Raw genomic sequence first — 25,800 nt, 5'->3', positions numbered from 1 at the left:
CAGTTAGTAAACTAAAATAATTGAAATGAAGAAGAAAAAAACCTCCTAAAGTAACACTAATATAAAACGTACTCAGTTACTATCGTACTGCGTCTGCTGAGACGCTTATGGGGAAAACTCCTTTTTTCCTCTGAATACTGAAGCCTTTCTTTAATCATGTAGTGTAACTTCATGGCCATTGGTTCATGCAGTGTATTATAAACAAACCAATGGCTCGGCAGCAGAGCTCAATGCCTCTTGTTGAGTGGGCTCTTACTCCCATGGGGCATTGAAGGCCCAAAGAAGAGTATGCTAGCTTGATAGCTATACAGGTGCTGGTCATGTAATTAGATTATCATCAAAAAGTTGATTTATTTCACTAATTCCATTCAAAAAGTGAAACTTATATATATAAATATATATATATATATTATATTCATTCATTACACACAGACTGATATATTTCAAATGTTTATTTCTTTTAATTTTGATGATTATAACTGACAACTAAAGAAAATCCCAAATTCAGTGTCTCAGAAAATTAGAATATTACTGAAGACCAATACAAAGAAAGGATTTTTAGAAATCTTGGCCAACGGAAAAGTATGAACATGAAAAGTATGAGCATGTACAGCACTTAGTTGGGGCCCCTTTCTGCCTGAATTACTGCCGCAATGCGGCATGGCATGGAGTCGATCAGTCTGTGGCACTGCTCAGGTGTTATGAGAGCCCAGGTTGCTCTGATAGTGGCCTTCAGCTCTTCTTCATTCTTGGGTCAGGCATATCGCATCTTCCTCTTCACAATACCCCATAGATTTTCTATGAGGTTTAGGTCAGTCGAGTTTGCTGGCCAGTTAAGAACAGGTATATCATGGTCCTTAAACCAGGTACTGATAGTTTTGGTAGTGTGTTCAGCTGCCAAGTCCTGTTGGAAAATGAAATCTGCATCTCCATAAAGTTGGTCAGCAGCAGGAAGCATGAAGTGCTCTAAAACTTTCTGGTATATGGCTGCCTTGACCTTGGACCTCAGAAAGCACAATGGACCAACACCAGCAGATGACAATGGCACCCCAAACCATCACTGACTGTGGAAACTTTACACTGGACCTCAAGCAATGTGGATTGTGTGCCTCTCCTCTCTTCCTCCAGACTCTGGGACCCTGATTTCCAAAGGAAATTTACTTTCATCAGAGAACATAACTTTGGACCACTCAGCAGCAGTCCAGTCCTTTTTGTCTTTAGCCAAGGCGAGACACTTCTGACGCTGTCTGTTGTTCAAGAGTGGCTTGACACAAGGAATGCGACAGCTGAAACCCATGTCTTGCATACGTCTGTGCGTAGTGGTTCTTGAAGCACTGACTCCAGCTGCAGTCCACTCTTTGTGAATCTCCCCCACATTTTTGAATGGGTTTTATTTCACAATCCTCTCCAGGGTGCGGTTATCCCTATTGCTTGTACACTTTTTTTCTACCACATCTTTTCCTTCCCTTCTCCTCTCTATTCATGTGCTTGGACACAGAGTTCTGTGAACAGCCAGCCTCTTTTGCAATGACCTTTTGTGTCTTGCCCTTCTTGTGCAAGATGTCAATGGTCATCTTTTGGACAACTGTCAAGTCAGCAGTCTTTCCCATGATTGTGTAGCCTACAGAACTAGACTGAGAAATCCATTTAAAAGTTTTTGCAGGTGTTTTGAGTTAATTAGCTGATAAGAGTGTGGCACCAGGTTTCTTCAATATTGAACCTTTTCACAATATTCTAATTTTCTGAGATACTGAATTTGGGATTTTTCTTAGTTGTCAGTTATAATCATCAAAATTAAAAGAAATAAAATTTTAAATATATCAGTCTGTGTGTAATGAATGAATATAATATACAAGTTTCACTTTTTGAACGGAATTTGTGAAATCAACTTTTTGATGATATTCTAATTATGTGACCAGCACCTGTATAGTCAACTATCCATTTGGAAATTCTTTGCTTCGTGACCGGGGACCCTTTGGTGCAATCACCAAAGTATACATAAAGCTGATCTGACCGCCTGAACAGGGCAGAACGCTCAATGTATATTCTCAATGCCCTGACGGGGCAAAGTAGACTTAGCTTGTGGTCCTGCTTTGAATGGAGTCAAGAGCACTTTAGGCACATAAACATGCCTTGGCTTCAGGACAACCTTGGAGTCATTGGGACCAAATTTGAGGCAGGAGGGGTCACTAAGAGTGCCTGCAGATCACCCATATGCTTCACCGATGCTAACGCCATTAGCAGAGTGGTATTCAGTGTCAGGGGACGAAGGTCAGTAGACTCTTCAGAGCCCTCAACATCTTGGGCAGGTCCCAAGTAGGGACAGTGACAGGCTGGGGCAGATTGAGCCTCCTAGACCCCTTCAAAAAGCAATCAACTAGGTTGTTCTTTCCCACCGACAGGCCAGCTATAGGAGCATGTGAGGCTGCTATGGTTGCTACATAGACCTTGAGCATGGAAGGGGAACAACCCTCATCCATCTGCTACTGCAGAAAGGACAATATCAGAGATATGTCGCAAGAAATCTGGTCTGCTCCACGGGTCATACACCAGACAGAGAAGACAGACCATTTAAGGGCATAGAGCCGTCTTGTAGCCTGAGATATTATGTTTAGCAAACTCTCTGGGAGGTCCACAGGCTCCCATCGAGAGGCCAGAGATGCAGAGCCCACAGCTCAGGCTGGGGATGCCATATCGTGCTGTTTGCCTGAGAGAGTAGGTCTCGTTCAGATGGGCCATGGGACTACTAGAAGCAGCTGAGACAGCTCTGCGACCCAGTGCTGGATCTTCCAGAGCGGGACCACCAACAGAACCTTGTGTTTCCGCTCCTTGATTTGCCTGATCACCTGCAGGATCAGGGCAATCGGGAGAAAAGCGTGAAGGAGGAAGTTGGGCCATTCATGGGACAACGCGTCCTTCGTCCTTCAAAAAATAAATTGGGCAGTGAGAGTTCGCTTCTGAGGCGAAGAGGTTGACCTCTGCTTTGCCGAAGAGCTCCCAGATTGTTTGAACCATATGAGGGTGGACCATCCACTCTTCTGAGGGGACATTGCTCCATGATAGCATGACTGCTCCCTGGTTCAACCTGCCCGGCACATGCGCTGCTCTCAGCAAGCGCAAGTTTAGATGAGCCCATTCCAGGAGGCACTCTACCAGAATGAAGAGGCGCCTCGAGGAGAGACCACTCTGGAGATTTATGTATGACACCACTGTCATGCTGTCTGAGCGGACTAGCACATGGTGTCCCCTCAGGCCTGGCTGACTCTCCTCTTTCAACCAATGGCCAAAAAGCCGGTTTGCCATTGCACAGCGCTCCCCAACCTGTGCTGGAAGCATCTGTCGAGACTACCTTCTTTCTGCAGACCATACCCAGGGGCACCCCCCGATCCATCTACCTAGGGTCTCTCCAAGGGGCCAGGGCTGTCATTGCAGGCCTGGCTCACCTTGATACGCATGCATCCATGGCACCAAGCATGGGATGGAACTCATAGCTTCAGCCAGTACTTAAAGGGTTGCATGCAAAGCAGGCCCAGCTGAAGTACTGGAAATGCAGAGGCCATAAGGCCCAGCATCTTCTGAAATGCCTTGAGAAGGCAAAGGGCTTCAATTTTGAATGAGGCCGTGAGCTGCCGAATAGCAAGTGCACGTTCTGGCGTGGGTTGGTTCGAGCAATGGTTCGCCGTGTGGAGACCTAATGCTTGTGAATTGCAGAAGAGGAAGTTTGCTCTCTTTCTGAAAATGTTATTTTTCTCGCTGTAACAGCGGTAAGTTGTGTGGGCACTGATTGAACGGACCCTGGGTTCACAACAGTATTTATCACAAACACATTGCCATCTGCACCTGGAAGTGAATGGGGTGCTTGGAGGCACAAATGAGGCTGTTTGGGGGTTGGTCCAGTGAAAACGAGACTTTGCCCCCTCCTCTTACTGTCCCATGGATAAGGTTGACGCTTGAGGTGCCGGGTCCAGCACTACCTTGGGCCGGGGTCCCTGGCGCTTGGGGAATGAGTAGCGTCTAGCCAAGTGGGAGCAATGCCAAGGCTCAGGCTTTGCTGGCGATGCAACTGATGAAGCTTCACAGGCTGCTGAGTCAGCGCTATCTTGGGGCGGGTCTAAACAGGCCAAGAGTGGAGACAAGAGAGACGAGGAAGGGGACCTTATCCGCATCCTTGATCTCAGTGAGGGTCAACCAAAGGTGGCGCTCTAGCACCACAAGGCTGGCCATGGATCTTAGTGGTGCCTTAAAGCCAGGATGGTCACGTTGCATAGCTCTTTGAAAGCTGTGGGGTCTGGTTCAGACTCATCCATTTTTTGGAGAAGTTTGGCCTGAAGGACCTGGAGGACCGCCATGGAGTGAAGCACCAAGCCCGCTTGTTCTGCCGATGAGTAGGCTCTTCCAGTGAGTGCTGAAGTAGTCCTGCATTGCTTGGACGGATGGGCAGCCTTTGCCTTCCAGCCGATGGCCATGGGTGGGCAGAGATGCGTGGCCACTGACTCATCCAGGGGAGGCAGTTTATCGTAACCTTTTTCTTCGGTGCCGTGGACCGTGGTGAGGGCGAACGAAGAGGAGGCATGCAGGCGGGCCATGTAGGGGGTGTGCCAAGATCTGGTGATCTCTTCATGGACCTCAGGAAAGAATGGAGAGGCTCATTGATGAGGGGCTTGATTGGGCCCTGGCAAGAACCATTCATCAAAGCGGCTGCGGTTGGGTTCCTCCGGCTGAGACCAATCCAAGCTCAGATCTTGCACAGATTTAGACAGGACACGGAAGTGTTCGGCTTCCATGCCTGTGCTGGCAGCGCTGAGCTCTGCAGACGGCAGGGTGGTGGGGTCGAAGGATGCGCCCGACAGCTCCTCTGCATCTGATGAAACCAGGGATAGACTGTCATCCATGGCGTCACACTCGCTCCCACCGAACGAAACCAAATCGCTCGCAGCTGCAAAGGGATGCTGGTCCGGGTGAGAGAAGAGGATGGGGGAAACCTCTCTATGTGGAGAGAGTGAGGCATGCGGGGGCTCAGCCAGCATGGGCTCACTCATCACCAAGCACTTTGATCCTCTGCCCCTCTGCTTTTTCCTGACAGGTTCCGTGGAGGAAGACAGCGTGTGGGCGCGAGGGGCGGGTGGCTTTCTGAAAAGAAAAGCAGAGAGGAGAGACTCATATCCTCACAGTGGGAACATTCCTTCTCTACGAGTGCAGCATCAGCATGAGTGGCGCCCAAGCATGAAACACACTGACTGTGACCGTCAGTGGCGTGCAGGGAAGCCCTGCATGAGCAACAGTAGAAGAAATCTGAGGATCCTATGGCCAAATGCATGCTTATATAGCTAGATGCACCGCCCAAATTGTGGGCTTTGGTGGGCTGTGCTGCCATAGGTTCGTTTTTAATAGACTGCACGAACCAATGGCCGTGCAGTTACACTGCGTGATTAAAGAAGGGCTTCAGTATTTGGAAAAAAAGGATTTTTCCCCATAAGCGTCTTAGCAGACGCAGTACGAGTGAAGTATCGATATGGACCTGTATTATGATGATCTGTTTTTGTCCATTTGCTGTTTTACTTATGGCAGTATATGAACTTGTTTTTTTTTATGTCATTGATGAACAGTACATTTTTCCACATTTACCTCTATAAATATATTTTTTTTTCAGTGATGTATCGTCAACATGCTCCAGTGTCAGTGTTAAGGATGTCTTCACTGGAAGATGCTGATTTTGCTACATCTAGCAGAGATTCTCCAGCAGTGACGATTCGAACAGTTTTTCCAGAAACATGGATCTGGGAACTTGCTGAAGTGGGGTCTGTGAAAAATAATCAGTACTTTTGACATCATATTGAAACATCTTTACTACATCATATTCCCTCAATTCCAGATGACACACACACACACAAAAAAAAAAAATCATACTTGCTTTGCAGATTCTGAGTACAGTTTTTTCTGTGCTGAATATTATATATAATAGAAAAAAATGGATGCTTAATGCCAGAGTCTGAATCAAATAGACCTGTTGTTGTAATTCCAAAACAGAGACTCTGGATCAGCTCAGGTTCCTGTCACGGTTCCTGACACCATCACCTCTTGGGAGACGGAGGCCTTCTGTATGTCCTCCAAAGGTCTGGGTCTGGCTCCTCCTGCTCAGCTGACAGTTTTCCAGCCCTTCTTCCTGGAGCTCTCTCTGCCTTATTCCATCATTCGTGGGGAGATATTTGAGCTGAAGGCTACTGTCTTCAACTATCTGTCCAAGTGCATCATGGTGAGATTTCAGACTTAGTCTTACGCAGTCATATCAAATATACCACTAATTATGTGTGTTTGACTGACAGGTTAAAGTGACTCCAGCTCCTTCCTCAGACTACACTCTCAAAGCCTCCTCTGATGATCAGTATTCATCCTGTTTGTGTGCTAATGAAAGAAAAACCTTTAAATGGATCCTCACTCCTTCTGTTCTTGGTGAGTTTTCCAGTCTGAATCATTGTTTCTCAGTGTTTGTGTCTGTTGTATCTTCACGTACATGTCTTGTTTTGCAGGAGTCTTGAATATTACAGTCAGTGCAGAGGCAGAGTCATCCCAGACTGTGTGTGACAATGAGATTGTGAGCGTTCCAGAGAGAGGACGCATTGACACAGTCACACGAAATCTGCTTGTACAGGTCATTTATCCATGATTTGTCCATGACGTAATTTATCCATGATCCTAATGTTAGTTAATGCAGCATGATGTGTTGATTTTATTGTTTTATGCTGCAGGCAGAAGGAACTGAAAAGACAGAGACCTACAGCTGGTTACTGTGTCCAAAAGGTTTGTATGCAATTATTTTGGGGCTTAAGCATCAATAATGCTGGGATTCTGTGGCTTGTGTTTAGTTTTTAGGGGACCAAGAAAGATTTAAACTAACAAAAAGTTGCTCAAAGAATTTTGATTAATCAATTTGTTTGGCATGTATGTTCTGTAAAGACTAATTAGCCCACTATCTTCTAAACACAAACCATATACCAAAATATGCTCATATGTCTGTGACATTTTAATAAAGACGGCTGAAATTTGTCAGCCTTTCATGACAACTATAGTTGTTAAGTTGTGCCAAATTTCAAAATTGTTGCTATTTTGTCTTTTTTACAAAGTGTATTAATCACAGTAATTTCTGGCTGTGATTTATTTATTTTTTATTATTATTAATGGGACTTCACATACAGTATTAGAATGTTAATTTTATAGCATTACTCTGCTAATCAATGATATGTGTTTCTGTCTCTTTGGTTCATAGTCGACAGTCTCTCAGAAGAAGTGGATCTGAATCTTCCTAAAGATGTGATAGAGGGATCAGCCAGATCCTCTGTTTCAGTCATTGGTAACATATACATACACAAGCAGAAATGAGGAGTTTGTGTTTGGGTTTTTAAATGTAGTGAGTTTCATTTGTGTTTGGTTTGTAGGGGACATATTGGGACGTGCTTTGAGAAATCTTCATGGATTACTACAGATGCCGTATGGCTGTGGAGAACAAAACATGGCTGTTCTTTCTCCCAATATTTACATTCTGCAGTATCTGGAAAACACAGAGCAACTCACCTCAGCCATCAGAGAGAGAGCCACAGGCTTCCTTAAGAGTGGTAAGAGAAAGCAATTCTGTTAAGAAAATACTGTGACTGATAAATTGTTCATTTTTCAACACACCTGATTGTCATTCATTTAAGCTGAATAGTCAGACACATTGGGTCACCCCAAACAAACTGTTAAAGTCAACTATTATCACACTAAACAGGATACCAGAGACAACTGAACTACAAGCATTCTGATGGTGCATACAGCACATTTGGTTATGGTGATGGGAATACATGGTAAATATATTTTTAATCTTTTTTTTTTTTTTAGTAATATTCAATAACAAAAAAGAAAAACAAATCTATATGTTCAAATCATTTGGTATAAAAGATTAGTTTTGTTTTTAATTGAAACATCTGATGACATTTTTTAAAATAAATATTTAAAACACCAGGTTGACTGCCTTTGTCCTGAGGTCTTTTGGCAAAGCACAGAAATACATATTTATTGATCCACAAATTATTCAGAGTGCAAAGGAATGGTTAATAAGCAGACGGGATTCAGACGGCTGTTTTATCCAACAGGGAAGACTGTTCAACAACAGAATGAAGGTCTATCTATCTATCTATCTATCTACAGTATCTATCTATCACCTGTAAAAGTGTAAATGTAACTTTTAAAAAAATATTTAGGCTTTAATTTTAACATCAACATTGTCTAGATCAGTGATGGTTAAACTCGGCCCTTCCAGGCTCCTTTCCTGCAGAGATTTGATCCAACCCTGATATGACTCACCTGCCTGTAGCCTTCTAGTAGTCTTGAAGACAATGATTAGCTGGTTCAGGTGTGTTTGATTAGGGTTGGAGCTAAACTCTGAAGGAAAGTGGCCTGGAATGGACAAATTTGCTCACCCCTGGTCTAGATGAACTTTCCTCTAATAGTTTTGAGTATGTTATTTTATTTACCTCTATTTCTCTATTCCAGGGTGGAGTGAATGATAATGTGACCATGACTGCCTACATTACTGCATCACTGCTTGAACTGGAAACTCCAGTCACAGTAAGTTCATCTACAGGAAACACAGCAACTCACAGAAAAATAATGCTCACAGCAGCTGTTTCTCTGTTTTTGTCTCAGGATCCTGTCGTTAGTAAAGGTTTGTCATGTTTGAGGTCCGTCATTAAGGATGTCAAAAACACTTACACCACTGCTTTGCTCGCCTACACTTTCAGTCTGGCTAAAGACACAGACACTCGACAGCAGCTTTTCAAGAAACTGGAGGATGTTGCTATTTCAGGGGGTAAGAGATTTGTTTCTGATGATTTTTTGCTGTCTTTTCATACATGAGTTACTGATGTCTCTTTTGTCCATGTGTCCTAAAGGGTCTCTTCTCCACTGGTCTCAGTCTGCATCTGCTGATGACTCTGATTCTCTGGCCGTGGAGATCAGCTCATATGTGCTGCTAGCTGTTCTCACTGCAGATTCACTCACTACAGCTGATCTGGGATTTGCTAACAGGATTGTCAGCTGGCTTGTGAAGCAGCAGAATGCCTATGGAGGATTCTCCTCCACACAGGTTACTCAAACCACTCAAATCAAACATAATTGCTGAATAATGGGTAAAAGTCACATTACTGAACACATTTATTTCTCAGGACACAGTAGTGGCTCTTCAGGCTCTGTCTTTGTACGCCACCAAAGTGTTCAACTCTGACGGCTCCAGCACAGTGACTGTACAGTCAGCAGGAGACACTCACCACTTTGATCTCAATCAGGACAACAAGTTACTGTACCAGGAGAAGCAGCTGCAGAACGTTCCAGCCAAATACAGCATTGAAGTGAAGGGCTCAACCTGTGTGTCTGTGCAGGTCTGTAGTGTGTCCAGCTTCACTCTTTTTCTGTCTTTCCTCTCTTAGCATTTTGCAATTGTTCTGCTATGATATGGTTCATTCATTTATTTATTCATTTTTGTTCATGTTTACTCTCTCAGGTGGCTCAGTTCTACAACATTCCCACTCCTACTGAAGCTAAAACATTGAGCATTGATGCTAAGATTGAGGAAGATTGCAAAACACTAGGACAAAATTTCATCTTGAACTTCACTGTCAAGTAAGAACACACAAATATACTATATATATATATATATATATATATATATATATATATATATATATATATATGTAAGGGCAACTTATTATAATGTAGAGTGAAGTGCTACCTTTCTAAGGAACTTTTCACGGAGTAGAAAAATGAAAGTACCAGGATAGTTTACTCAGAACATATAGCCGGCATTTATTGAACATCAGATATCAACCAGTATGACCTTGTTTATCTTTTCTTTGTTGTGAAATCAATATTCCTCTTAGTCTTCAATTTTTTCACACAAATTGGGAAAATATAAAATAAAATGACCTCTGATGAAATAACCTCAAAATAATAAACCAAAGTCCATCTACCTGGGTAGTATGTTTTTTTTTTTTTAGTGTGGTGGGATCTCGCACTTATCTGTACGATGCAATGAAGAAATGGTAAGTAGAAGCAGTTTGTGTTGCAGGCCAAATGATCCTTCACACCCTCTGCTCTTCTGCCTCACGTGTCCGATGGTGAATTTGTCCAATGGAACTCTTTCTCTCTAATCCTGCATCCCAAAAAAAACCAACCTGCATAGCAGGGCAACATTCAATTACTCTCTCGATAAATTTTACCAGATCTGGAAATAGAACTCATATTCATGAGTTCATTCTACTATAGTAGCTTAAATTCTTATTTTCAATCTATACATTCAAGGCATACATGAAACTCAAGCACTAGCATATCACGTAGTAACGTGGCTTTAACACAGCATGAAATAACATTTCAAATTATTAGACTCGTGTTCAACTCCGATTGGTTTTTAGCTTATGCAGTGCATATCTCATCAATACATTTTCACTCAATGCATTAAACAACTGAGTTACAGCAAAATAGAAAAATAAAGATAACTTTTACGTGCTCAACTCAATCACATCTATCACACTGTGTCTGCTAGTAGCACAAATGACAAACACGTGTAAAACCACTCACCGGAGAAAAATCACACAAGTAGGTAAACTCCTTGTCGTAATTTCGACCCTTTGCTCTGTTATTCCTGCCTTAGAAGTAGGTTTGGTGAGAAAAACCCGTTTAACTAGCTCTTAAATGTAATATTTTATTTTTTTACTCAATGTGGAAAGTCTAAATAGGGCTTCAGCTCAATATCATTCTGTTGTTCGCGATTTTTCTGTCTTCTCCAAGAATCAGTGTAGCAGTTTTTCCTTAGCGCCACTGCTGCCACCTATTGGACAATTACGGTGTGTAGGGAAAACTAAAAACTAAAAGCAATCAAGAAATCAGATATTAAACTAGAATAACATAATCCTGTTAATAGGCTATTTTCGAGTGGGTTACATATATGTGTGTGTATGTGTGTGTGTATATATGTGTGTGTATATATATAAATAAAAGACCAAAAGGATTAACAATGCAGATGAATTTTCACAACCTTTTTTGATCATATTTACCAAGGAGGCCAATATTTTTGGCCACGATTATATATATCTCAACTGAAACCTGGTCCCAGGTAAAGATTTTCCTAATTTACTACTAGTTGTTCGTTTAAGCTATTAGTCAACTAATCACACATTTATGATATTAATTGAATGTGTGGCAGGACAGAGACTTTCTCTTGTCTAATATCTACATGTCTTCTCCCAGTGTTCCAAAGCAAATGACACTTGTTGTGAAAGGTCAGAAGAGCAAATGTTCAAGGCTATAACTCGTATCTCTAGAATAACTCATGGAATATTGTTAAATTTGTAGAAAATATTGTGACCAGATTGCAAAACAAAATGCAAAGCCGACATATGGCTTAAATGTATGATTTAAAGTTTTACTGTACCTCTCTCATTCAGCACAAATCCAAATGTTTCCATGGTTGCGATGTAACATTTAATTCCTAACCTATTCTTTTGCAAACAAAGCTTTGTCCTAAACTTGTCATAATATTTACCTAAAACAGCATTCACATACAAAAAAAAAAAAAGCATAAACAATTGTTATAGCTCTCGATGGCGCCGCACTACAGGAAAGGACTAACATGGTCATTGTGGATATTAAACTCTTATCTGGATTCACAGCTGATACAACAATGGTGCATTTGAGTGTTTCATCGCAAACTGGTACAATTTCTAGAGGTCAGTAATTTGAGAATAACCAGCACTTTTTCCACACAGCTTGGAACTTCATCTGGAAAGTATGCACCACTTGTGGAGCGGGTTGATGCTAAAGATGATCATGTCATTGTGTATTTAAAGGAGGTGAGAGAACAGCAACATTCATATAATTTTATATCATCAGTGATTTTTGAGAAGTGGGACAAAACAGGGTGCAAAAACCAAAAAATCAAAAAAATTGTAACCAAAAAAATTAAACAATACATTTACAAATCAAATCTACTAATCAAGCTCCCAACTCTTTGATTCAACCCCCCAAATCAAAACTTACTTTTAACAAAATTGCGTTTTACCTTGCCATCACTTATTTTGCAATCAAGTAATCAAGATTTTTTTTAACATTTCAAAAAACATTATCATGTTAAAAGACAGAATACATTTTTACATGTGACCAACAATTCCTCAACAAATGTAAAACATCATAATCATTTATTATCAAAATATTCATGTGATGGAGGTGACATAGACCTGGATTTGTAGTCATTTTAACTATCAAATATATTGAATCAATCAATTACTGTATTAAAAAATACAGTAAACAGTATGTTATTGTTAATGAAGATGTTATTCAAGATTCACATTTAAGTATTTTGAGATATCATTGGAACACAAATGATCTATTTTCTCTCATATCAGAACATTATGTCTGCTGTGCATCTGCTATGGTAACAAAGTAATGTTAAAAAAAATTTAGTTGTTACCTCTAAACATTTACATTCACTAGGACCTTATTATTCACATTTAAGCATCTTAAGAAATGATACAAAAAAATTCAGAACACGTATGATCAGAATACAAACAAACTGTATTATGTAGGTATGTTTTATCCAGTGTTTTGTGTTCCCTGAATCTTGTGTTCCCTCAACCCCAACTCTGCTAAAAGTGATGACTATCAATCCACAAAATATTTGCTGTATATTTAGAAAAATTATATATAAAATATTATATAGTATATTAGAATAATTAATCGCTGGTTTATTTTTAATATAATTAAAAATGACTTTCATTAGAATGACTGCTGTCCTTATATTCCCTGAATTTTTTTCTCTCCTTTTTTATTTGTTTTATTTTTACATTTTTATGAATGCCTGACAGTTTTGACAAAAAGTGGGGACACAACTTTAAAACCTAAAAAAACTTTAAAACACACATCATTGAAAAACAATCTCGCTTTGATATGCGATACTATTAAGTGTTGCTTTTAATAAAAGAAGCTCTTTTTCATCACAAAAAAAAAAAAAAAAACTTTTATCCATTTTATTGCATATGAATTATTGAACCCTTCTCTGTGGACTGTTTTAGGTGTAGTGAGAAGACAATGTGTCATAGTTTTGATATAATAATGATAAAATTAAATTGAAGGGGATAATTGTGTTAAATACATTCTATGGTTGATCCCTAATAACATTTACAATGGAAAATATACTAAAGAAAAAAAAAGAAGAAAAAAAAAAAGACATTTAAACCTAATAGATCAAGATCCCTACTATCACTACCACTCAAAAACCACGCATCACATGCCGTAGGGAGCGCAATCTTAACAACCTGCACACTTTGCCTGTGTCTGCTAATACACTACTTTCTTTTTCTATTGGTCTCTGGATTTGCCAGTCTGCTGTAAACAAAGCCAATTTCATTACTTCTATTATTAGTCATTCAAAGCTAAATCTTATGGCCCTGACAGAGATCTGGATCAAACCAGAGGACACTGCTACATCTGCAGCACTCTCCAATAATTTCTCATTTTCCCACTCCCCCGTTTGACTGGAAGAGGTGGAGGTACTGGTCTGCTTATCTCTAATGATTGGAAATTTAGTCCTTTACCCTCTTTGGCTATCAACAGCTAATTTGAATCTCATTCAGTTACTGTTACCTACCCTCTTAAAATCCATTTTGTAGTTGTCTATCAACTCCCAGGACCACTAGGTAACTTTTTGGGATGAATTAGATGTGCTGCTCTCAACCTTTCCTGAGGATGGTACTCCCCTAGTTATGCTTGGAGGCTTCAACATCCTCCTAGATAAACCTCTATCTGCAGACTTCCACACTCTGCTTGCCTCTTATGATCTCAACAGAGTGTCAACTACTGCTACTCACAAATCAGGCAATCATGTACTGGTTACTCCACTGCACACCTCGGATCACTTCCTCCTCACTCTTAACCTCAACATGGTCCCTAACACATCACTTACCCCTCCACATGTCATCTTTCGACGTAAACTACGTTCACTCTCACCCTCCCAGCTATCTGCTATGGTTTCATCTTCGCTTCCTTCCCCTAAACTGTTAGCTTCTTTTGATACTAATAGTGCTACTGATACTTTCTGCTCCACTCTTACATCTTGTTTAGACACTGTTTGCCCCTTGTCTTCCAGGCCAGCCCGTACCACCCCTTCTGCTAAAAAATACTCTTCCTTCTCTGCTAATGTCTCCACTGCTAAAAGGACATACTACCATAACAAAATTAACAATTTGTCTAACTCTCGCATACTTTTTTAAAACATTTTCCTTGCTCCTTTGTCCTCCTCCTCCCCCTCCTGCATCAACTCTAATAGCTGACGACTTTGCCATGTTTTTCATTAATAAAATTAAAAACATCAGTGCACAATTTTCCACAATCCGTCAAGCACATCTCACCAGCAAACATACTCATTCACATCCTTCTCTTCACTCTCTGAGGCAGAAGTCTCCAAACTCATCCTTTCTAATCATCCTACTACTTGTCTGAGTGATCCTATTCCATCTCATCTCCTTCAAGCCATTTCTCCTGCAGTTGTACCTGCACTCACATCATTAACATATCCCTCCACACTGGTGTTTTTCCCTCAACATTTAGACCGGCTCGTATAACTCCACTACTTAAGAAACCCACCCTTAACCCAACTCTTTTAGAGAACTACAGACCAGTTTCCTTTCTTCCTTTATTTGCAAAAACACTTGAACAAGCTGTGTTCAACCAAGTCTCTGCCTTGCTCACACAGAACAACCTCCTTGACAGCAACCAATCTGGCTTCAGAAGTGGACATTCAACTGAGACTGCCTTGCTCTCAGTTGTTTGAAGCTCTAAGACTGGCAAGAGTGGAATCCAAATCTTCAATACTTATCTTGCTTGATCTGTCCGCTGCTTTTGACACTGTTAACCACCAGATCCTCCTGTCAACCCTACTGGCAAAGGGCATCTCAGGAACCACACCCCTGTGGTTTGAGTCTTACCTCTCAGATAGGTCCTTCAAAGTATCTTTGAGAGGTGAGGTGTCCAAGTCGCAACATCTAACTACTGGGGTACCTCAGGGCTCAATTCTTGGACCACTTCTCTTCTCTGTCTACATGGCATCATTAGCTTCTGTCATTCAGAAACATGGCTTTTCATACCACTGCTATGCTGATGACACTCAACTCTACCTCTCATTCCATCCTGATGATCCGACGGTAGCTGCTCGCATCTCAGCTTGTCTAACAGACATTTCTTGTTGGATGAAGGACCAGCACCTTCAACTCAACCTTGCCAAGACAGAAATGCTTGTGGTTCCAGCAAACCCATCGTTTTATCACAATTTCAATTAGGCACATCAACCATAAATCCTTCAAAAACAGCCAGAAACCTTGAAGTTATGATTGATGATCATCTAACTTTCTCAGACCACATTGCTAAAACTGTCCGGTCCTGCAGATTTGCTTTATTCAACATCAAGAAGATCAGGCCCTTTCTTTCAGAACATGCTGCACAACTCCTTGTTCAAGCTCTTGTTTTGTCCAGGCTGGACTATTGCAATGCTCTCTTGGCAGGTCTTCCAGCCAGTCCTATCAAACCTTTACAATTAATCCAGAACGCGGCTGCAAGATTAATTTTTAATGAGCTGAAAAGAATACACGTCACACCTCTGCTCGCATAAAATTCAAGGCATTGATGTTTGCCTACAAAACCACCACTGGCTCTGCACCCCGTAACCTAAATTCATTACTTCAGACTTATGTTCCCTCTAGAAGCTTGCAATCTGCAAGTGAACGTCACTTGATTGTGCCATCCCAAAGAAGCACAAAGTCACTTTTACGGACTTTTAAATTAAATGTTCCCTCCTGGCGGAATGACCTGCCCAGCTCAATCCAAGCAGCTGAGTCCTTAGCCATCTTCAAGAATCGGTTTAAAACATCTCCTCCATCTTTATTTGACCCTCTAACTTTAGCAATCACTATCCTAATTCTATTATTTAAAAGCCCTTGTTATGTGTACTGCATTTAAGCTAACTGAGACTTGTTATAGCACTTGTATATCGTTGATTTTAATTGTTTCCATTATCCTCATTTGTAAGTCACTTTGGATAAAAGCATCTGCTAAATGACTAAATGTAATGTAAATGTAATAGCAGTTACAATTGCTGAACATGTTTTGTCCCATGTTTCAAGAATCAGTGTAATTTAAGCTGATTCATAAACATTTTATTCGTATTGTCCATGACTGATGAGTTTATTTCCTCCTGCAGATCCCAAACAATATTCCAATGAATTATCAGATACAAATGAAACAGGTTCTTCCAGTAAAGAATCTCAAGCCAGCTGTTGTCAAAGTGTATGATTACTACCAAACAAGTAAGATTTTATATGTCAGTGCTGAAAGTTATCGTGTGAGATATTAATTGTTTATTCACACCGATTCCATGTACATTTTTTTTCATTGTTGTATGAATGTTAACATCTTCATTTTTCTTCAGGCGATCAATCAGAGACTGAATACTCCTTCCACTGTCAATGAAGCTGCAGAACTGATGTATTACACCTCGTAGTTCAGCTTGGACGAAGATATTTGAATTTTATCACTTTTATCTTATATAAAGGGCAAACTTATTTCCAATTCATAGGCCTTACATTTGAATAAACCCCCAAATTGTTTTGGCCATGTCTCAACAACCTGAGTACGATTAATAAAATTGTTGAAAACAAGTTATGGTGATCTGGTTTTAATTTTTCTATGTATAGAAGCTACATGCTGTGGCAGCATTTCAGAATCAGACAAGAGGTTTTTAGGATGATACTGTCACAAGCTTACCAGTTTATGTCTTCCTGCCGGTCACAAGACCAGTAACCTCTATGCACTACATTTCCCAGAATCCTCCTTGGCACACACCTGCTCATTGTTCCCAATCACCACACCTGTCTGCCATCAGCGTCATCAGTGGGTCTTTATAACCCAGCACTAAGCATTCTCACTCAAATTTTTTGGTCTCAAGATTGCTACTCCTCATTCTTAAGCCCTATTCGCATGGGATTAATATTGCCTGGTGACCTCCAGTCATGTGATCTTAATCCCATGTAAATTGGCCATGTCTGTAATTTGTAAAGTAAAAATTCCCCCGCAAATGATCTACCATATTTCGCCGAAGACAGAGGTCCTGTGATAATATTAGTTTCGTGCGAATCGACATCTTTGTGATTTGGCCAGCATTTGGCAGGTCGCATTTCATTTTTCAAGCTTTTTGTTTCCTATGTGCCTTTTTATCCATCTTTCGCGAAGAATGGAGCTGCGTTGTAGTGTTTGATAGTATTTTGGGTGCTGTCATATCTCTACACCATACAATTTGCAGAAAGAGAAAGCTGAAAAGGTTTTGAGGTTAATGTGTTACAAATAAATCAGGCATAAAACTTGAGATATTATTTTAACCTGGTGAAATGTAAATGACACAGCGCACAAGACTATATTAGTTCCCCAGATAAAACTAATCCTGTGTGAATCCTGTGTGAATAGGGCTTTACTTGATTCCATTTAGGCTACCTACCTGTGTTCCTGTCTGTGTTCTCCTGCGGTCCCTTTGCTCCCTCGCCATCTGAAAGACAAAGAAAAGACTCTTGTGACTAGGGATGGGTACCGAGAACTGGGTACCGTGTTTGTTTGTTTTTGTTTTTTTTGGACCGGTACGTAATTTGGTCAGTACTGGAGTACCAATAAGCTTCAGGACAAACGATACTGTTTTCTATACTTGTGTTGTTTTATCTCCGTATACTTCAATGTTAATGATGAATTAGAAGCTGCTGCTTGTCATTTCCCTTCACTGAATGATGTGGCCGACATTTGCTTGATGTGCGTGTGATATCCATGTGCATGTGAGGTGTGTCTTTGCGTGCAGTCAGTCATCGCGGCAAGAGTGAAAAGTTTGAAAGTGGGATCACGTTACAAAACTAGGCAACACCAGTGTCAGATGCAATATGTGGAGTAGTAGTGTGTAACCATAAACAAAGGAGGCAACACTAGTAATATAATAAAACATTTACTAACAAAATACAACATTTACCTCAAGCAATGCGCTGTATTATGTCTTGCGGCTCCGGCTGAAATTCGTGAGACACATTCGCATCAAATGTTGATTCGGTAGGGTTACAGTCACGAGACTTATTCGCAATCACAAAAGTACATTATTTCTATGTGCTTTAAAGCCCTGCATGGTACTCATTGACTTTAATAGTAGAAAAAAAAATGTCACTGGGGACCAGCAACTGTTTATTTCCCACATTCTTCAAAATAACTTTTTATGTTCAACAGAAGAAAGAAACTCATTCAGGTTTAAAACAACAAAACAACAAAAAAAACATAAAAAAAACACTGCTAACTGTTTTGGGTGAACTGTTCCTTTAATGTTAATAAAACAGAGAAAAATAACTCACTGTTCTAGACTAAAGAACTTAATACAGTTGCTAAAGTTCAGCAGTAATAAAACTACTTTTCACTATATATATTTTTGCACTAAATAGTATCGATAACAGTATCGATAAGTACCGGTATTGATAAGAAGTACTGGTATCATTATCGATAAAATGTAAACAATACCCATCCCTACTTGTGACTCACTCAGCTAAGTTCCATTGCCTGCATTGCAGAACTGTTGATGCTTATCTTGCCCCTCTGTTGAATATTCTGCCATCCTTATCCTTTGCCCCTCTGTTGAATAAAGCCTGTTGTGATTTCCCACTTACCTGAGTGTTCCCCGTATGTGTTGCTGACAGATACTTTGTAAAATGTTTTTAAATATGTCTTCAGATACTGTAAGATAACTATTTATGACTATTATACTGTAAGTGCTCTTGAGGTCCACTTACCTCCAACCTTGATCAAATAATATTTATAATATATAAATATTATGTTTTAATACATATAGATTTACGCATTATGTCAGTGGAGGACAGTGGAGGAGTAGAAGCATTGTTGCAGTTTCTCCATCTTTCTACAAAGACACTTTTCCTTATTTCTGGCTTCTGGGTTGGCATTTGCAGGGTGAAGTTATTTCTTCAATATTCTTAAACAGTAACAACAATGGCTGTGCCTAACAAACAAGTTTGGAAAGCAAAGTCTTTGCTCTAATTAAATGTCATCTTTGGGTCATTGCAAAGGCTACTAAAATCTGTTACACACAAATAAAAAAAATGTTTTATACAGAATGGCTTTAATGTGATGACAAACTTTGTCTATTTCTTACTAAAGAAAGCATTTTGGTCTGATGTGAACAGCTGCAGATATACAGCACAGTTACTAAATCTGTCAAGACAGTGTAATAGGCTACCAAAATCCATTTTACTGTGATGTTGTCTACCTTCATTTTAATAGAAGGATGATATAAATAACTTTAATGATAACTTGTGCTTTAACTTGGCATTGTAATAACGTGATGCACAAAAGATGCAAGTGCAACAGATAAAGCAGTCGGTTTAGCATGTATACATGGGAAAAACAATGGAAAAGCACAATGGAATGCAAAAAACGTGTTCTGTGTAAACGGCTGGCTGGCTCAATAGGCATAAATTTAAACCAGAGGTAGATTTAATACCTATTGTCTTCCTTGTTATAGAGCTTGAAGTATCTACCTTATTTCAAACATGAGCAGGTGTACCCATTTGTAACTAAAATATGCAAAGTTAATAAGGTCGGCAGTTATTTTAGCTGTGCAAAAACAAACCGTTAAGCTCGCTTATATTTAACTGAATAGCCTACATATAGAAATGAGCAAGGTATTTGATTATTATTACTTGTTATTACTTGTTATAATGACAGAATATTAGTTTTGATGTATTTCAAACTGGTATTATAATGAGAGATTTCAGGATGCAAAGTATTTTAATTAGGGTTAGGCTTGTTGTTGGTTCATCACTTTTGCTCCCTCAGTTAATTTTGAATTACTTTGGAAATTTCAACCAAAAATCTATGTAAAGACACCAATTCAGTATTGTTTGACACTATGTAACTGTTAGTAAAACAACAAAATAATCAATGTTGCAATATGTTTGTTCATGCTCAACTCAAGGCCCAGTGCAGTACTAAAATCCAAGACATGGGCTATGTAAGTGTAAAATTTCTTGCTGATGCATGTTTATGTGTCACTTGGGCTTCAAGGAATTAAATTATATCAGAAATCCGTTACACAAGACATTCTATCCTTCTAAAGCAAGTTGCAACTAACAACAAACAATCTATATTTTACGGTGTGCAGGAGTAATATTTTACATTTTTTGTAACTGATTATATTTTAAAGCTTTAGGAGTGCTAATTTAACCAAAGTTTTCAAATATCATTGCCTGTATGGTTTATCATATACATTTTATTTGACAACCTAGTTACCTGGTGGACTCGAAACACCTGGGGGACGGTGTCCCTTCCAAGAACTGGATTTACTGACGAGATGTGCATGACAATCGAATGCGATTTATTGCACAGCCCTAAGCCCTCCTCAGATATCGTGCAGATCTCTGTCAACAGAAGAATAAAATGATCAGATTCTTTGTGTAGCCAAAACATTTTGCGCATTCCATTTATGAGCAGCGAAGAGCATGATCCGTGGACTTGGAGTGGTTTGGTGAGTTTGGAAGAGGGTATCATGGAGAGGGAGAGGGCCTAAACTCGGGTTATCATCTTAAACCCCATTGTCAACCACCTTTCACACTTGTAGGCTAAGTGGTGCATCGCTTTTAACACTGGATATCCCTTATGAAAATTAATCATGGTATTATACAGTAGTAATAGTGTAGTAACCATGGTTTTGTTGCATATTGATTACCATTTGTATAACCACATTTTTACTACAAAGGCCATGGTTAAACTATGGTAAGTGTAGCAAAACCATGGTTAATTTGTGGTTACCATGGTTTAATTGCAGTAACAACAGATTTTTTTTTTAAGAGATATAAAGTGTGAAACAATGCTGTAGACATATTTCTGTTTTCACAGTGAACTTCAGAGTTGTTAGCATGGACACAAACTTTGTACCCTTAGATCAGCAGGTTTGCATCTTTATCTTATGTTGTCTTTTAATATTCTTTTAATATTAATGTTCAACTGACGTTTTGTCTTTTACAGTACAGTACTGTCATTCTTGAGGTAAGAACACAAAACCACAAATCGTTCATTACTATCACTTTTTAAATCTGATGTCTGTTATGTTTGCAATTTTGTTTTCAATTATTATCTGTTTCTTCAATTACGTTAACAAGATGCTCACACTACACCAAGAGTTTGTCTTAGTGCTCATCAGCTTCTCTCTCACACCCATTGTAAACGGGAGCCTGCGAAGGGCAGAGATTAATGCTACAGGCTGGTGATGACAATGATGGCCTTCATTCCGTAACACTGACTTTAACTAAACAAATGTGCCTGTTAAATAGGACAGTAAAGGTAACAGGATTGGTCAATGGACAAGTGTTTCTTCAAAAAGGTGGATTTTGCAGCTTTCTTGTGAATTAAACAGAGAGGCCCATCAAGGTACATACAAACTGAGGGCTTTTTATTGGTGAAAGGATGATCTCACATGATTTTGGGGGTGAAAAAATATGGTGAGTCAAACAATTTGCAGTGTACACACAGGACAAATTTCATTAATATCTTTGTATATTATTATCAAATTTGACTATTAATAACTTATTTTTGCCCTCTGTAGTTTTGCCTAAGTTTGAAGTTACTGTTCACCAAAGACGGTGAGCATAGGTGATGAGTTCATGGCAGTTGAGGTTTGTGGAAAGTGAGTAGTATCTTTAATATAATGTAATACAATATAAGACATGGTTTTCTTCATCATTTCCTTTTAAAACGTTTTTTACAGATACACCTATGGGCAGCCAGTATCTGGGAAATCGTGGGTGAAAGTGTGCTGTGATTTTTTACGTTGCTCTCACAGGTATGACAAATACAGTCCAATATGTGTGAATGAAACCAATGAGGTTTGTACATTTCACTGCAGTATCAAAAGTGGCATGTGGCATTTATTTTGTATGTCCAGATTAATAAGTCAATTTTAGGCATTATGTTTGTGTTCCATTAGATGGTCCAGGTCATACTTGGAAGGGAGAGGTTATTATGTGAGTACAGGAGAGCATAAGTCTAAGTGGACATCCATGACATGCAGAGTCCCACAAGGCTCAATACTTGCACCACTCTTGTTTAGCCTGTATATGCTCCCACTAAGTCGAATAATGAGAAAGAACCAAATTGCCTATCACAGCTATGCTGATGATAGCCAGATCTACCTGTCCTTATCACCAAATGACTACAGCCCAATTTGCTCCCTCTGCCAATGCGTTGATGAAATTAACAGTTGGATGTGCCAGAACTTTCTTCAGTTAAACAAGGAAAAAACTGAAGTCATTGCATTTGGAAACAAAGATCAAGTTCTCAGGATGAATGCATACCTTGGCTCTAGGGGTCTAACAACTAAAAATCAAATCAGGAATCTTGGTGTGATTCTAGAGACAGATCTTAGTTTCAGTAGTCATGTCAAAGCAGAATACTATTGTCTGAAACACATTGCAAGAATTAGATGTTTTGTTTCCAGTCAAGACTTGGAGAAACTTGTTCATGCCTTTATCACCAGCAGGGTGGACTATTGTAATGGTCTCCTCACCGACCTTCCCAAAAAGACCATTAGACAGCTGCAGCTCATCCAGAACGGTGCTGCCAGGATTCTGACTAGAACCAGAAAAATCTGAGCATATCACACCAGTCCTCAGGTCCTTACACTGGCTTCCAGTTACATTTAGGATTGATTTTAAAGTACTTTTACTCATTTATAAATCACTCAATGGCCTAGGACCGAAATACATTGCAGATATGCTCACTAAATATAAACTTAACAGACCACTCAGATCATTAGGATCGAGTCAGTTAGAAATAAACATGCCTTGCCTTGCCTTAGATGAAAAAGACAGGTCGTGCCATCCATATGCTGGATTTTTCAACAGGGGTGTTTCTGTCTCTCTGGTTCATAGGCGACAGTCTCTCAGAAGAAGTGGATCTGACTCTTCCTAAAAATGTGATAGAGGGATCAGCCAGATCTTCTGTTTCAGTCATTGGTAACATTGACATATAAAAGCAGAAATAAGACGTTTGTTTGAATTTCTAAAATGTAGTGTTTTATTTGTGTTTGGTTTGTAGGAGATATATTGGGTCATGCACTGACAAATCTTCACGGATTACTACAGATGCCATATGGCTGTGGAGAACAAAACATGTCTATTCTTTATCCCAATATTTACATTCTGCAGTATCTGGAGAAAACAGAGCAGCTCACCTCAGCTATCCGAGAGAAAGCAATCTAAGCAATTTAATAAAATTAAAATAGTACGCAGATAGATGGTATTTAGATTTAATAATTTATTTACAGATTTAATCAACTGAAACAGTTGTTAACAATTGTTAAAATAAAAACTGTTAAAACACCAGGTTGACTGCCTTTGTCCTGAGGTCTTTTGGCAAAGCACACAAATACATATTTATTGATCCGTACATTATTCAGAGTGCAAAGCAATGGTTAATAAGCAGACGGTATTCAGACAGCTATTTTATCTAACAGGGTAGACCATTCAACAACAGAATGAAGGTGTGCTATTGGTAACTAAACATTATCACAGAAACAACACCTATCTATCTAAAACAAAAATATTGTACTATATTTTCCTCTAATATAAATTTCAGAGTGGAGTGAATGTTAATGTGACCATGACTGCCTACATTACTGCATCACTACTTGAACTGGAAACTCCAGTCACAGTAAGTTCATCTACAGGAAACACAGTATAAACTCATAGAAAAAGATGCTCATAGCTGCTGTTTCTCTGTTTTTGTTTCAGGATCATGTCATCACTAAAGCTTTGTCATGCTTAAAGTCTGTCATTAAGGTTGTCAAAAACACTTACACCACTGCTCTGCTCGCCTACACTTTCAGTCGGCTGGAGACACAGACACTCGACAGCAGCTTTTCAAGAAACTGGAGGATGTTGCCATTTCAGACTGTAAGAGATTTTTTTTTTCATGCTCGTTGAGTTACTGGTGTCTCTTTTGTCCATGTGTTCTAAAGGGTCTCATCTCCACTGGTCTCAGTCTGCATCTGCTGATGACTCTGATTCTCTGGCCGTGGAGATCAGCTCATATGTGCTGCTAGCTGTTCTCACTGCAGATTCACTCACTACAGCTGATCTGGGATTTGCTAACAGGATTGTCAGCTGGCTTGTGAAGCAGCAGAATGCCTATGGAGGATTCTCCTCCACACAGGTGACTCAAACTACTCGAATCAAACACATGATTACTGAATAATGGGTAAAAGTCACATTACTGAACACATTTGTTTCTCAGGACACAGTGGTGGCTCTTCAGGCTCTGTCTTTGTATGCCACCAAAGTGTTCAGCTCTGACGGCTCCAGCACAGTGACTGTACAGTTAGCAGCAGACACTCACCACTTTGATGTCAATCAGGACAACAAGTTACTGTACCAGGAGAAGCAGCTGCAGAACGTTCCAGCCATATACAGCATTGAAGTGAAGGGCTCAACCTGTGTGTCTGTGCAGGTCTGTAGTGCATTTAGCATCATTGGCTCACACTTTCTTTCATCTCCTGGCATGTTTTGCGACTGTTCTGCTATGATCTATGGCTCATTAATTAATTATTTTTTTTGTTTGTTTGTTTGTTCATGTTTACTCTCTCAGGTTGCTCAGTTCTACAACATTCCTACTCCTACTGAAGCTAAAACATTGAGCATTGATGCTAAGATTGAGGGAGACTGCATAACATTCGGACAAAATTTAATTTTGAACTTCATTGTCAAGTAAGAACAGATTTGGATTCAAGTCAAAAGTCTACATGATGATTATGACTTAAGATTGACCAACAAATACATCTTTAGACATTTAACACATAACAGAGGAATAGGACAATTATAAACAGAGACATCTTCATAAACATAAAAGCAATATGAAGTAAAATAAAGTATCTAACTTAAGAAACTGTGAAAACAAAATGTTATTATTTAAAAAACCAAACAAACAAACTAAAAAAAACTTTCTATTTGTTTTTTTGTTTCCAGATATGATGGTCTATGTCAGAACACCGGTTCCTGCATCAGCAGCATCACACAAATGCATTGTGTTACTCTTGTGAATACATGGTGGAGGCTGACATGGAAGAGAAGAAATTGTTGAATAAAGTTGTTGTTTTTGAAGTCAAGGTCATTTATTTTGTTTTATGGATGAAATGTTTGTTAGGCAAAATTATATTACTTTCTATATAACTATCTTATGAGTTATTAAAGGGGTCATATGAAGTTGCTAAAAAGAACATTATTTTGTGTATTTGGTGTAATGAAATGTGTTTATGCGGTTTTAGGTTCAACAAAACACATTATTTTTTCACATACTGTACATTATTGTTTCTCCTCTATGCCCCGCCTTCTGAATTGCACCGATTTTCACAAGGCTCATCTCTCTGAAAAGCAAGGTGTGCTGTGATTGGCCAGCTATCCAGTGCGTTGTGATTGGCTGAATGCCTAGATCTTGTCTTGAGGCAGTGAAAGAGGACCAATTATGACCATTATAGGTTTTAAGTTGTAGAAATTTTATATTCTCCTTCATTATTAATTGAACAGCATCAGCCAACACCTAAATTATATATATAAATATATATATAAGAAAGAATATATAAATAACAATTTATCCCAAATTATGAAACTGTCTTAACCCATCAGTAAAGAAAATAATGGATGAATGATA

General features: G+C 39.4%; 1 protein-coding gene across 4 annotated transcripts in view; it reads left to right on the top strand.

Moving 5' to 3' along the window:
• Window positions 1-25,253, top strand: part of LOC109103357 (alpha-2-macroglobulin-like) — a 36,768-nt gene extending 11,515 nt beyond the window's left edge. Inside the window, exons 17-34 of one of the 4 annotated variants that reach the window (XM_042739431.1) lie at window positions 5,651-5,798; window positions 6,028-6,253; window positions 6,324-6,450; window positions 6,528-6,649; window positions 6,747-6,798; window positions 7,265-7,348; window positions 7,434-7,610; window positions 7,763-7,838; window positions 7,997-8,153; window positions 8,527-8,601; window positions 8,680-8,842; window positions 8,925-9,118; window positions 9,198-9,410; window positions 9,533-9,654; window positions 11,626-11,710; window positions 11,793-11,876; window positions 16,274-16,379; window positions 16,502-16,730. In XM_042739431.1, coding sequence (XP_042595365.1) covers window positions 5,651-5,798; window positions 6,028-6,253; window positions 6,324-6,450; window positions 6,528-6,649; window positions 6,747-6,798; window positions 7,265-7,348; window positions 7,434-7,610; window positions 7,763-7,838; window positions 7,997-8,153; window positions 8,527-8,601; window positions 8,680-8,842; window positions 8,925-9,118; window positions 9,198-9,410; window positions 9,533-9,654; window positions 11,626-11,710; window positions 11,793-11,876; window positions 16,274-16,379; window positions 16,502-16,542 — 2,252 coding nt within the window. In that variant the 3' untranslated portion in view covers window positions 16,543-16,730. Of the gene's footprint in view, window positions 1-5,650; window positions 5,799-6,027; window positions 6,254-6,323; window positions 6,451-6,527; window positions 6,650-6,746; window positions 6,799-7,264; window positions 7,349-7,433; window positions 7,611-7,762; window positions 7,839-7,996; window positions 8,154-8,526; window positions 8,602-8,679; window positions 8,843-8,924; window positions 9,119-9,197; window positions 9,411-9,532; window positions 9,655-10,025; window positions 10,622-11,625; window positions 11,711-11,792; window positions 11,877-16,273; window positions 16,380-16,501; window positions 16,731-24,115; window positions 24,310-24,390; window positions 24,604-24,741; window positions 24,861-25,118 lie in introns of those variants that run through there. The other 3 variants (XM_042739429.1, XM_042739428.1, XM_042739430.1) reach the window with 3 other exon arrangements.
• The last annotated feature ends 547 nt before the right edge of the window (window positions 25,254-25,800 follow it).

The sequence above is a fragment of the Cyprinus carpio genome, chromosome B15 (genome assembly GCF_018340385.1).
Source record: "Cyprinus carpio isolate SPL01 chromosome B15, ASM1834038v1, whole genome shotgun sequence".
Lineage (NCBI taxonomy): Eukaryota > Metazoa > Chordata > Actinopteri > Cypriniformes > Cyprinidae > Cyprinus > Cyprinus carpio.
This window is presented reverse-complemented; position numbering and strand designations above follow the sequence as displayed.